This window comes from Myotis brandtii, unplaced genomic scaffold, assembly GCF_000412655.1.
Source record: "Myotis brandtii unplaced genomic scaffold, ASM41265v1 scaffold810, whole genome shotgun sequence".
NCBI classification, from domain to species: Eukaryota; Metazoa; Chordata; class Mammalia; order Chiroptera; family Vespertilionidae; genus Myotis; species Myotis brandtii.
In genome coordinates this window covers 2,531,034-2,545,245 of record NW_005371274.1, presented here as the reverse complement: position 1 = coordinate 2,545,245, position 14,212 = coordinate 2,531,034, and the positions used below count along the sequence as shown (strand labels likewise).

The 14,212-nt window shown below is 39.2% G+C and overlaps 1 protein-coding gene across 1 annotated transcript in view; it reads right to left on the bottom strand.

Moving 5' to 3' along the window:
• Nucleotides 1-6,957: 6,957 nt before the first annotated feature.
• HELLS (helicase, lymphoid-specific) overlaps nucleotides 6,958-14,212 on the bottom strand; it is a gene marked incomplete at its 5' end in the record, with an annotated part of 40,628 nt that continues 33,373 nt past the window's right edge. Inside the window, 5 exons of the mRNA XM_005884071.2 lie at nucleotides 6,958-7,517; nucleotides 9,329-9,405; nucleotides 9,491-9,587; nucleotides 11,815-11,974; nucleotides 12,277-12,393. Coding sequence (XP_005884133.1) covers nucleotides 7,423-7,517; nucleotides 9,329-9,405; nucleotides 9,491-9,587; nucleotides 11,815-11,974; nucleotides 12,277-12,393 — 546 coding nt within the window. The remainder of the gene's footprint in view (nucleotides 7,518-9,328; nucleotides 9,406-9,490; nucleotides 9,588-11,814; nucleotides 11,975-12,276; nucleotides 12,394-14,212) is intronic.

Sequence of the window (14,212 nt, the reverse complement as noted above, 5' to 3'; positions counted from 1 at the left end):
TAGTGATTAATCACAAAAACAATATGTAATTATATATGTTTTCCTATGGTCTTAGGCGACCCCTGTGAAAGGGTTATTCGACCCCCAAAGGGGTCGGGACCCACAGGTTGAGAACTGATATCCTACATTGAGTGTCTGCCACCTAGTGGTCAGTGCATGTCATAGCTACCATTCGGACAAACAGCATATTAGCCTTTTATATATATAGATAGATAAATGTATTACTGAATTTTCAATATAAAATCTTATTTTTAAATTAAAAGTCTTTAAATTAGTGAGTTAGCACATACGCATTTTTTTTCAGTTATGGTTGTACTAGAAGCCTGGTGCATGAAATTTGTGCATGGAAAAGGGGGGTGACTCAGCCAGGCCTGCACCCTCTCGCAATCTGGGACCTTTCGGGGGATGTCTGACTGCCGGACATCCCCCTGTGGATAGGACCTAAACTGACAGTCGGACATCCCTCTTGCAATCTGGGACCGCTGGCTCCTAATTGCTCACCTGCCTGCCTGATCACCCCTAACCACTCATCTGCCTACCTGATTGCCCCTAACCACTCACCGGCCTGCCTGATCACCCCTAACTGCTCACTGTAGTTTGGGGCCAGCTGGGGCGAGGGGCCATTCTGGTCTCTGGTCATTCTGCTGGTTCCGTCATTTCTGTTGCTGGGCTTTTATTATATAGGATTTGAAGAATTCTGCCATTTCATTTCATATTTTTAATTGACTTTAATCTTTTTGAGCTTTATACTTTTCTCCTCGTTATTGACCAACAATGTGGGTCTACGTTTGGCAAACATTCTGAGGCCATCTGTGCAGAAGGATATATTTATGTTCTAACATTTGACAACTTGTCTAAATATAACATTTTAGATGAAAGCCATTTTCTTTTCAAATATTACTATTACCCTCTTGAACCTAGTTTTTAAAAGTCTGGTATCAATCTGATTCCTATTCCTTTGTAGGTGATCTCTTCCTCTCTAAAAATTGTTGGACTTCTCTTTACCTTCGGCATTCTTAAAATTCACCATAAGGAGTCTGGTTTGGAGTTTCTTCTTATCTCTCATTTTGTACTCTTTTGAGCCCTTACATTCTTGGAAGTGTATCTTCATTCTTTATTCAAACATTTTGTTCTGTTTTAATTTTCTCTTTACTCCTGGGACTATTATTCAGATGTTGGTACTTTTACTTCCATCCATCATGTCTCTTCAACTTTACAAAATATATATCTTATCTCTTTAATCTTGCCTGCTGATTTCTGGAAGTTTTTCAATCTGATCCTACCAATCAAAAGACAGTCCAAGATTACATTGTTGAAATAGATCTAGCAATACGTTTACTATGAGACATTACATAAAAAAAAAAATTTAAAAGATGACACACAAAAGCGGGAATGATGTGCCAGGCAAATGTGAAGTGAAAGAATGCTAACGTAGCAATATTAATAATTGGAAAAATAGAATTCATATGAAAAGTGTTCCTGGGGACATATTACATATTGACAAAAGGAATACATATGTATCTAACAATATAGTTCCAAAACATATAAAGCCCAAGCTAAGATTGTTAAATCTGCAACTATAATTAGAGATTTTAACATATATTTATCAGAAAATAATTAAGCAGAGCAAACAGTTGAAAAATAAGCAAATATTTAGATTTTCATAGTATTTATTAAACAGGAACATATTGCAGAGAAATTTATCCTCAACAATCAGAAAATATACATTCTCTTCAAGTACAAATGGAAATACTTACACAACTGACTATGTGCTAGGCCATAAAGAAAGTACCAATATATTCTAAAAAGTTAACATCATGCAAATGATGTTCTCTGGCTATAACGAAATACAGGGAGAAGGCAATAATAAAGGCAACTTTAAAAAAATTCATACCTGCAAACTAAATATACAAAGGAACCCCTGGGTGAAAGAGGAAATCATAAAAGTTAGAAAACAGAATTAAATAACGGTGAAAACACTACCTGCCAAAATTTGAGATATAGCTAAAACAGTATTGAGACAAAATTACATCACTAAATACTGTTATAAAACAATAAACACAGAAAAAAAAGCACTGAAGATGTTGCTTGTTTTATTTTTTTCCAGACAGCCTAAGTTTATTTTTAATTTTTATTTATTAAAAAATTTTTTTATTGGCCCTGGCCAGTTTGGCTCAGTGGATAGAGTGTCGGCCTGTGTACTGAAGGGTCCTAGGTTTGATTCTGGTCAAGGGCACATGCCCCTGTTGCGGGCTCAATTCCCCAGTGGGGGGTGTGCAGGAGGCAGCTAACCAATGATTCTTGCTCATCATTGATGTTTTGCTCTCTCTCCCCCTCTCCCTTCTTGTAGGGAGCAGCTATAGGGTTAAGCCTTGGACTAACCCAGGGGTGGGCAAACTTTTTGACTCGAGGGCCACAATGGGTTCTTAAACTGGACCGGAGGGCCGGAACAAAAGCATGGATGGAGTGTTTGTGTGAACTAATATAAATTCAAAGTAAACATCATTACATAAAAGGGTACGGTCTTTTTTTTTTTTTAGTTTTATTCATTTCAAACGGGCCGGATCCAGCCCACGGGCCGTAGTTTGCCCACGGCTGGACTAACCTGTTGGCAAAGCCACAAACAAGTCCCAGCTTAGAGGGCACAGCCCTCTTAGCATAATTAAGCTTGACCTTATGGCTCTCCCTAGATCTTATCTGGGTAGCTAATGGGCTGAGGGAGATGGAGCATGTGCTGCCAAAACAAGTGAAACTCACAAGAACATTGTAACTATGGTTACCACTACCTTGTTTACCTCTGGCTATAAAATAAAGGCTCAGCTTGCTGTCTGGATCCCTCTCTGTGGCCTTAGCCAGGCACAGCTTATTCTCTTTGTCTTTTCTATATCCTTCGCCACCCTGCACCCCTCTCGGGCTAACCGAACCCTTGGCTGTGCTGGCATGGCACACCTTCCTTTCTGAAATCAATAAAACTATATTTAAAAAATCTTTATTGTTGAGAGTATTACATTTATCCCCCTTTTCCCCTACACTGCCCCCCTCCATCCTGTTCCCACCCCAACCTAGGCCTTCACCCCCCACCCCTATCTGTATCCATAGGTAAGATATTTAGTTAATCCCTTCCAATTCTCCCTCCCCGCTTCCCTCTGAGAGTTGTCAGTCTGTTCCATGCCTCTGATTCTATTTTATTCTCCAACTTATTTTGTTCATTAGATTTCTTTTTTGATTTTTAGATTCAATTGTTGATATGTACTTGCTGCATTTTATTGTTCATATTTTTATCTCTTCTTCTTAAAGAATACCCTTCAACATTTCATGTAATACTGGTTTGGCGGTGATGAACTCCTTTAGCTTTTTCTTGTTTGTGAAGCTCTTTATCTGACCTTCAGTTCTAAATGATAGCTTTGCTGGGTAATGTTGGTTGTAGATTCTTGATATCCATCACTTTGAATATTTCTTTTTTTTTTTTCCACTTTGAATATTTCTTGCCACTCCCTTCTGGCCTCCAAAGTTTCTGTTGAGAAATCAGCTGACAGTTGTATGGGTGCTTCCTTGTAGGTAACTACCTGCTTTTCTCTTGCTGCTTGTAAGATTCTGTCTTTAGCCCTTGACATTTTAATTATGATGTGTCTTGGTGTGGGCCTCTTTGAGTTCCTGTTGTCTGGGACTCTGTGCTTCCTGGACATGTGTTTCTTTCACCAGGTATGGGAAGTTTTCTGTCATTATTTCTTCAAATAGGTTTTCAACATCATGCTCTCTCTCATCTCTTTCTGGCATTCACATAATACAAATGTTGATATGCTTGAAGTTGTCCCAGAGGCTCCTTGCTCTATCTTCCTATTTGTGGATTTTTTCCATTTTGCTCTTCTAATTGGGTGTTTTTTGCTTCCTCATCGATTTGATTCTTGGACTTCTCAACTTTACTGTTGAATCCCTGTAAATTATGTTAGTGTATGCTTTTTTTCTGACTGGTCCTTTTCCATGTCTTTGACTTTCTCACTAAGATCCTCAGTTAACCTTATAACCAGTGTTTTGAACTCTGTATCCTAAAGTTTGCTTGCTTCCATTTGTGACATGTTTGTTTGTTTCCTCATCTTGGCTGCTTCCCGGTGTTTGTTTCTACGTATTGGATAGAGCTGCTATGTCTCTTTAAATTGTTTGAGTGGACTTGTGTAGTAGGTGTGCTATAGGCCCAGTGGCTTAGCCTTCCCCGTTAGGAGCTGGGCACACTAGGTGCGCCCCTCTGTGGGCTGTGTACACAATCTTGTAGTTGAGACTTGATTGCTGTTGGTGTCACTGAGAGGAATTGACCTCCAGGCCAATTGCCTGTGAGGCCCAGCTACAACTACAGTGGGAGAGCTGCTGTCAAGAGACATTTCTATGGAGCAGAACTTGCTTCAGTGGGGCTTTGGTGCTGAGTCTGCCCCATGAGTGTGTCACTTGTGGATGTGTAGAGTTGTAATCTGGTATGGTCTGATGCTGCCCACTGGGTGCACTGGCTCTTGGGTCTCCAGGGAGGTGCAAAGCCAGCCACTGCCTGTGGCCACCTGGCAGGAGCTACAAAGAGATCTGCAGATTCCTCCTATTTGTATCAGGTTAGAAAGTGCCCAGGTGAGATCCATCTGTAAAGCAAAGCAGGCTGGTGATAGTGCTAGGTCTTGGGCCTTTTATTGATAGGTTTGGGACTCAGAGGAAGTGGGAACTTGTTAGTTCAGTTCACGTGCAGGCCCTTTAAGAGAAATAGCTGGGTCACCAGCAGCCTCCTTGTCACTGAGCCCCAATCCCTGCTGGTCTTTAAAGCCCATAGTAAAGGAGACTTCTTTCAGCTCTGGGAGCCTGGTGTAGGATTGGACCCCTTGCTCCTCACAGGCAGCCTTCACAGAGACTATCCCTCTAGATAAAAAATGTAGCACACACATGCCTGGCCAGTGTGGCTCAGTGGCTGAGCATGGACCTATGAACTAGGACAGTGGTCGGCAAACCGCGGCTCGTGAGCCACATGCGGCTCTTTGGCCCCTTGAGTGTGGCTCTTCCACAAAATACCAGGTGCGGGCGTGCATGTACAGTGCAACTGAAACTTCATGGCCCATGCTCAGAAGTCGGTATTTTGTGGAAGAGCCATACTCAAGGGGCCAAAGAGCCTCATGTGCCTCGCGAGCCGCAGTTTGCTGAGCCCCACTTTGCCAACCACTGAACTAGGTCACATGCCTGGGTTTCGGGCTTGATCCCCACTTGGGGCATGCAGGAGGCAGCAAATCAATGATTCTCATTATTGATGTTTCTCCCCCTCTCCCTTAAAATAAAAAAAAGCGGCCCATGTGGGTGCTCTTCCACCTCTCCTACTACCCTGTGCTTTCTTTTTTACTTCTCTAGTTGTAAGACTTCCACTCAGCCAGCTTTCAGGCAGTTCTGATGGTTGTCCTATATTTTAGTTATAATTTTGTTTGTTTGTGGGAGGGGGGCAAGTATAGGTGTTTACCTACACCACCATCTTGGTTCTCTGTAGTTTTACAGGACAAAATTTGTATGCTTAAAATTTTCTTTACTGTTCCTTCACCTTTAAATATTATAGATTGGAATTCTAGGTTGGAATCTGTTTTGTTCAAGCCCATTGGAAATTTGCTGTTTTATTTCACTGTTAAAACATCTGGTAACTGATCTTCGTTCCTTTGTAGGTAATCTAGTTTTAGCCTTTGTTACCTGTAATGCACCCAGGTTAGTTTTCACCTTTTCTGTATAGCACTTGATAAACTAGTCCACTATGAGGTCTTTCATTTTCCCTTAATTCTAGGAGTATTTATCCAGTGTGTACACTTAGTTCTTGTTAATTCATTCTTGTCTCATGTTCCCAACACGCTTAGTGAACAAATCAGATTAAGAATGAACAGGTGCTTAATTTTGTGATTAAATAAAGAAATATGGGGAAATATCAAGTAAAATGAGGTCATAGAGGTCACCGGAATGGGTCCAGGGGGAAAAAGAGGAAACGGAGAAAAAAGAAAAAGTGCACATAGAAAACATTTCAAGGAGTTTGTTATAAAAGAAAAGAGGTGCTTCTTTGGTTCTAGCTAGGACACACAATATGTCCACAGTAATAAGAAAGGATGATACATGGGCAGATACTGGCAGACTTATAGAGATGCAGTGGTGGCAACTTCCAAAAGTTCTTTTCTGATTGTTTTTATCTTACTGTCAACATGGGCAAGGTACAAAGGTCGGTTAGAGATGTGAATACAGAGGTGAACCTACTATCACATTCTCACTTGGGAGAGTAAAGACTTAGAACTACTAAGCAACCATGGTTCTGATGATCAGTCAGTCTGTAATTGGTAAACATTTTGTTTTTTGTTTTAAAAAGCCCACAAAAACCTGCTCTGTATTCTGTTCTTTTAATAATTTTCTCAAAACAGGGTTTCTCTGGGATTCCTAATCCCTCTACCTTAAGATGGAGATAATCTGATCTGATCTACATTTAAAGATACATGGCAGCAATAACATTCTCCCATGAAACCATCTACACAGTAATGTATGGTTCAGGCAGCATTCAAGATTTCTCTTCCTCACAGCCTGATATACAGACAGGGCCATAAACTATTACATTATGCTCCTCTATTAAGAATCTTGCATTATTTATATTCCTAGGTCTTATTTTCTTCTCTCTGATACTACTCCCACCCCCAATTACTATAGATTTTAAGGGTCTCATCACTTTGTTCTGTTCTTGTTTTGAATGATATATTGCAACCTCCAGTTTCAGGTCGCTGATCAAGACCCTACATTATATTCCAGAGCCTCCTCTGCATTAACCCAATAGCAGTTGAAATCTCTGTATGGCACATATGTATAATCTTAATGACGGAAACCAAGTCAGGTAAATAATGAATCACATTGCATGTCAAGACTCTTGCTATTTCACCTGAGCCATTCTTTCTGAAAAAATAATTTAATGAGATCATCTGAAAATGAATATTTATTTGGTAAACATTTTATAGAAATAGACCCTAAAATCAAACAATTTCTTAAACGGACAGCACAATCCCAATCTTTCCCCCATTAAAAGCCTACTCCACAAATGAAGTACCAAAAGCCCAGAAACTGTACTGCTAAAGAGGGGAAATGAGGGAGAAAGACATTGAACTTCCATAGGAAGACTGTATTATCTCTGGCAGTGGTTAAGTACACATCAGGCTGTACCCAAGGGCACTACTGAGTCTGAAAACTTAACTGGAAATCTAAACTTAATACTTCTTTGTTCTTAATAAGGCTCAGAAAATTACCACTTATCAATTATGCAATGTTACATTATGTAAACTGATATAATGATATAAATCAAAAAGTTAAGAAGGCATTCTGCATTTTAACACCAATATAGGTAAATCTGTAGATGTAAATAAGAATTTAAAGACATTCTTTAGCTCCAATTTAAAACAAACATTCAGAACTGGAATCTTCAGAGTTTTCTAATATCTTGAAAATTCCCATCTTCTCTTTAATTGGTCCTGAGGCATTCATTTGATCTAAGAGAAAAATATTAGAACAAGTATTTATTCTTTAAAACATGTTAAGAACCTAAAGAGGAATATTTAAAAAGATGTCCAATATGTTGCTATCAGATGTGAGTCACCTGTTGAAAAATTTGAAACACATAGAAATATGGGCCTCTTTATTCTTAATCAGAATTAAGGTTACTATTTTCTTTTCTTTTTTTAAATATATTTTATTGATTTTTTACAGAGAGGAAGGGAGAGAGATAGAGAGTTAGAAACATCGATCAGCTGCCTCTTGCACATCTCCCACTGGGGATGTGCCCGCAACCCAGGTACATGCCCTTGACCGGAATCGAACCCGGGACCCTTCAGTCCGCAGGCTGATGCTCTATCCACTGAGCCAAACCGGTTTCGGCGAGGTTACTATTTTCTTATTACAAATAGAACAGGACTCCAGGGGACACACAACACAAACTGAAACATCAGTTTGCTAATTAAAATAACTTCTGCTAAATTTAAGATATCCAGAGAAATAAACAGAATATCTATTTGAATTGTGTCCTCAGAGATGTATTTTAAAAAGTGCCCTAACTGGTTTGGCTCAGTGAATAGAGCGTTGGATTCCAGTCAAGGGCACATACTCAGGTTGTGGGCTCAATTTCCAGTAGGTGTGCAGGAGGCAGCTGATTGATGATTCTCATCATTAATATTTCTCTCTCCCTTCCTCTCTGAAATTGATAAAAACACATTAAAAAATAATTCTAGCTAATAAAGAAATGGCAGGGGAAAAAACCCCCAGTTTTGCCATCCTTAAGGAATATAGGTTCAAAATCATCATCAGCAATGGATGCTAAAACCATTAGGTTAAAGAAAAGGTTGTTTATAATAGAATCAGGGACATAGAAAGGGAATGGACTGACTATTCTTGTGGGGAAAGGGGGTGTGGGAGATGCGGGAAGAGACTGGACAAAAATCATGCACCTATGGATGAGGACAGTGGGTGGGGAGTGAGGGCGGAGGGTGGGGTGGGAACTGGAAGGAGGGGAGTTATGGGGGGGAAAAAGAGGAACAAATGTAATAATCTGAACAATAAAGATTTAATAAAAATAAAATAAATAAATAGATAAATAAATAAATAAAAGAGAAAAGGTTGACAGAAAACCACAGACTGAATCTGCTCATCAATGTTAGCTCATTGAAAATAAACTCAGATATTATGTGCCTCCTGGTATGATTTAAAATAGAACAAAGAAAGCACTGGTATTCCTAAGATATGGAACCTGGATGCAATTACTCATACAGAACTCTTTACACAAGCTATTTTCCACTTTACAGAAAATATGGAGACTGAAAAAAAGTCATGAGGACAGCCCAGAGGGTGCGGGGGGAAATTAGCCCATTTCAGAATATAGGTCATTTTTATAGAATAAATAACAGGTTTCTCCAACAAATTAGTGGCATTAAAAAAACAAAAGTGAGGAGGGTGTGATAGAAATAATGGGACATAACAATCAATGAAATTTTGGATCCTGATTCAAACTGTAAAAAGATTTGAGACAACTGGGGAAATCTGAGTATGGGTTGGATGTTAGTGCCAATTCTCTTAAATGTAATAATGACATAATGGCTATGTTTGAGAACATGTTCTTCTTAGTAAATGATGCATGAGAAAGATATGGGTAAAACATCATAATTTAAAGATTCTGACAAAGAATAGCAATGAGAGTGTTATGAACTATTGAGGATGGATGAATTATATATAGAGCCACATTATACTATTCTCTCTGGTTATGTGTATGTTTTAAAGTTTCCATGAAAATAAAAGCCTAAGAGATATTTACCAATGAGATCACTTCGATCTAACAACAATTCTAGATCTTCATCGCTAATGACCTTCTCTCTTGATCCTTTTACTTCCCTATAATAGAAAGCAAAATTTTTTATCTATATGATAAATCAAAACCATGAATTACATTTTTCTCAACAACAACAACAAATCATACCTCTCATAATCTCTAGATTTTAACAATTCCATTAATTCCTTAGGGTCTAGGAAACTCTTAGATGGATTTAATCCAGATCGACCACCTTTGAAATGATCTAGAAAAAGTATTCAAGAAATTCAAAATTGTTTTTAAAACCAAAAATACATCACAAAGCAATTAGAGTGGCTTACATTAAAAAAGACAGATGAGACCAAATGTTGGTAAAAAAGAAAAGCAACCGAAATTCTTGGGAAAAGTTTGATCGTTTCCTATAGGTAAATGTATACCCATCCTAAGACCCAGAACAAATAAATGCATATGTCCACAAATACCTGTACAAATATCAGATTTTTTTAAAAAAAGAGAATATATCTTTATGACCTTGGGGTAGGCAATGAGTTTTGTTTTTTTAAATATATTTTATTGATTTTTTACAGAGAGAAAGGGAGAGGGATAGAGAGTTAGAAACATCCATCAGCTGCCTCCTGCGCACCCCCCACTGGGGATGTGCCTGCAACCAAGGTACATGCCCTTGACCGGAATCGAACCTGGGACTCTTCAGTCCACAGGCCGACTCTCTAGCCACTGAGCCAAAGTGGTCAGGGCGGCAATGAGTTTTTTTTAATATACTTTTATGAATTTCATAGAGGAAGGGAGAGGGAGATAGAAACATCAATGATGAGAATTATTGATTAGCTGCCTCCTGGGATGCCCCCTACTGGGGCTTGAGCCCACAACCCAGGCACGTGCCCATGACCACAATCAAACCTGGGACCCTTCAGTCCGCAGGCCAACGCTCTCCCCGAGCCAAACCAGCAGGGCCAAACATCTGATTTTTATGAGTAAGAATCTACATCTGGAAATAACTCAAACACCAATCAACTGAAAAATGGATAAATTAACTATTCAGAAATCATTTAAACAAATACCAGACTTCTAATACACACACAACACAGATGATTTTCAAAATATTATGTTGAGCACAAGTAGGTAGATAAAGAACATACATAGACAAAGGATGCAGTAGGAAACCTACTTGAAAATGGAAATGTCAGTGACTTTGACCTAGACTAGAGCACTGGCCTGCAAACTGCGGCCCCTTGAGTGTGGCTCTTCCACAAAATACCAAGTGTGGGCGTGCACGTACAGTGCAATTAAAATTTCGTGGCCACACTCAAGGGACCAAAGAGCCACAGTTTGCCGGCCACTGGACTATAGGATTGCTACATGAGTATATAAAAGTCAAAATTCATTACTGTATATTCAAACTCTGTATGTATATTATACCTCAATAAAACACTGTCAGTACTTATTAAACTAATTTCAAATCATTTAAATTTTAATCTTTCAATGTACTGAAAACAGAACTTAGGGAAATAAAACTATAAACTTTACTAAATTCCCATCAAATTCCTAAAGCAGCACAGGCAAAAATTTAATTTGTATAAAATCTTAAGTGAGGACTTAACTGTATTTGCAAGTAGGAAAGTAGCATAATATAAACTGACAGTAATTTTCAACATTTCTTCACAACTAACAGGTAATTTTCTACTTTTCTTAAGGTAGCCATCAAGTCATTTATTCAAAGATCATTTTATATTGAATGAAAGAATTTCTCCAAGGAATCTCAAGGAACAGAACAAAGAATGCCAATGTCTCACTAACTTCATTTTCCCTACTCCTCAAAATCTTTTCTAGATTAAAAAACACTTTTTAAAAATACTATAATCAAAAGTATGAAAAAGGCATGGTGGAGTCAAATATTTTTTGAACTAGTAGTTCAACAAAGTAAATTGATTTCTTTATAGCACTACTTCAATATACTTTTAACATCCTAGAATTTAATATATTACACTTGCAAGAAAAGGCCAGCAAGTTTTCTTAATCCTTTTGACAAACAAAGCTCTTATCAAGAATTAATTAATGCTCGGCTGATGTGATCCACGAACCAGGAGGTCAGGGCACATGCCCGGATTGCTGGCTCGATCCTCTGTAAGGGGTAGCGGGAATCAATGATTCTCTCATCATTGATATTTCTCTCTCTGAAATCAAAACAAATTTAAAAGAAAAAATAAAAAGAATAAGCATCAACATCATTTCAAATCCCTGTGACACATTTCAGATAGGCACTTTGAAATTATCCCTTTGTTCCTCATCTAGAAACTAATGTTTTCCTTTTACGTCTATGGTCACCAACTTAGGTCTTTACAGCTTCAAATTTCCTTCTGCCTGTTTAATAAATCCTGCACTAACCAAGCTCACTCATTTCTTTTACAAAGAAAATAACACAAATCCACAACACACAACAACTGAAGCAAAAAATACTAGAAAGTGGCATTTACTTTTGTGGATGATCAACTTCTCCAATTTTCTTTTAGCAGCTGCTCTTTCCACAATTTTCTGATCAACAGTGTTTGCTGTAACAAGACGATATACAACAACTGGCTTTGTCTGACCAATTCTATGACATCTATCCTGGGCCTGAAGATCAGACTGGGGGTTCTTAAAGAAAAATAACATTGAACAATGTAAGGTTGATATTATTTAAATTTATACGTACTATGTGTGGATAAAGTCAACATGCATGATCTAATCAAAAACTTTTAAATAGTGCCTTAATTTAGACTTCTACAATGGCTTGATAGAGCATGTTCAAGCCTTCACACACAGGACACCGGATAAATTATTTACTTAAAATGGATACCTTTTCAAACCAGATAAATGAAACTGCAAAGCATACAATGAAAGATTTAAAAAATTCAGAATGTAATGATAATCAGCACATTATTATACTTGCAACTTACCCAATCACTATCATAAATGATAACTGTATCTGCTGCAGTCAAATTAATGCCCAGGCCACCAGCTCGTGTACTCACTAAGAAGATAAACACCTCTGGATCTGTGTTAAAGTTGTGCATCTAAAAGCAAAACAGGATGTGAACACAGGAATTAAGAAACCAACTTCTGTCTGGAAAGAGGTTAGGGTGCTGCATGTGGAGTATCTCACAGCCATGTGTTTACCAGGAAAAGAAGGGGGAGGTCAGTGGTGGGCTCTTCAAACTGGGTATGAGTTCTTCAGCATCCAAAGGACTTTTGATGAGCGGTATATACTGAAAACCCCCCAAACCATAAAAGGTGAAAAGACCAATTTTCTGAAAAGACAAAATTGCTGAAGACACACTTCTCACAACACACAAAAATCATAGGCCTATTTCCCAGATTGTGGCAAAAAACTAGGGGCCCTAGGATATACTGATCAATTTGAACTTCAGAGGGGCTTGAAACTGAATAGCGCAGGCCAGATACACAGTGCTCCAAGCCTACTTGACCCTTAATAGAAACTTGGGACATCAAGGTTCAGGTGAGTTTCCCTGGTTTACTTAACATGTGTTATTATAAATTGTTGCTGGGATAATTAAGTGCTGCCTGTGTGACTCCATTAGAAACTCACATCTACTCTCTCCTGGAATTTACCTATGTAACTTTTCTCTTTGCCAATTTTAATCAGTATCCTTTCACTGTAATAAACCATAACCATGAGAGAGATTAAGAAAAATATAAACACTTTAAACAAAAACACTGATTATTTTTAATTACAACTAATAAAGGTGTATCCAAGGGAGGTCAAATCAATCACTTGGACCTATAAAACAACTGTTAGGCCTGGCAGGGTGGCTCAGTTGTTTGTAGTATCGTCCTGTACAGCAAAAGGTTGCGGGTTCGATTGCTGATTGGGGTGTGCATGGGAGGCAACTGATCAATGTTTCTCTCACACAAAATTTTTTTTCTCTCTCTAAAATCAATAAACACATCCATGGGTAAGGATTAAAAAAACAAAAACTGAGAAACAAAGATGGCGGCATAGGTAAACACCGGAGATTGCTGCCTCGCACAACCACTTCAAGAATACAACTAAAAGACAGAACGGGCATCATCCAGAACCACAGGAAGGCTGGCTGAGTGGAAATACTACAACTAGAAGGAAAGAGAAAAGCATACCGAGACTCAGAGGAGCTGTGGTGCGAAGTTAAGTGCACAGGTATGGAGGCGGACGCAGAAAGGACTGGCGGCTGAGGACACGGTTGGCTTTTTCAAACGGGAGGGAGTCTCAAGCTGCCTACTGCTCTGAACGCCAGTTCTGGGCGAGTCTCTGGGGACCCTGACTGATACGGGGAGAGGCTAGATCAGCCGTGGGCAAACTACGGCCTGCAGGGCGGATCCGGCCCTCCGGCCTGTTTGAAATGAATAAAACTAAAAAAAAAAAATAAGACCGTACCCTTTTATGTAATGATGTTTACTTTGAATTTATATTAGTTCACACAAACACTCCATCCATGCTTTTGTTCCGGCCCTCCGGTCCAGTTTAAGAACCCATTGTGGCCCTCGAGTCAAAAAGTTTGCCCACCCCTGGGCTAGACTGTCTGGCATCGTTCTCATCTCAAGGGCGGCTTTCTCTCAGAGGTGCTTGCAGAGATTACCCGGACACTGAAACTCAGGGCCTCTTAGGGAAGGACTGAGGAACAACCATAGCTGTTTGCTCTGCCCTGTTGATCCCCTGGGACCCCTCCCCGCCCAAGCTGCGCACGGAGGCTTTTGCAATCTGAAAATTACCTAACAAACTTACAGCTGGCTGAAGGCCCCAGGGCAACTTGCATTCCTTCACAGCTGAGCTCCTGCTGAGTAGCCTCAGGCAAAGGCTAGATTAGCACCTCCTGAAAGATCCAGGAACCAGTGTAC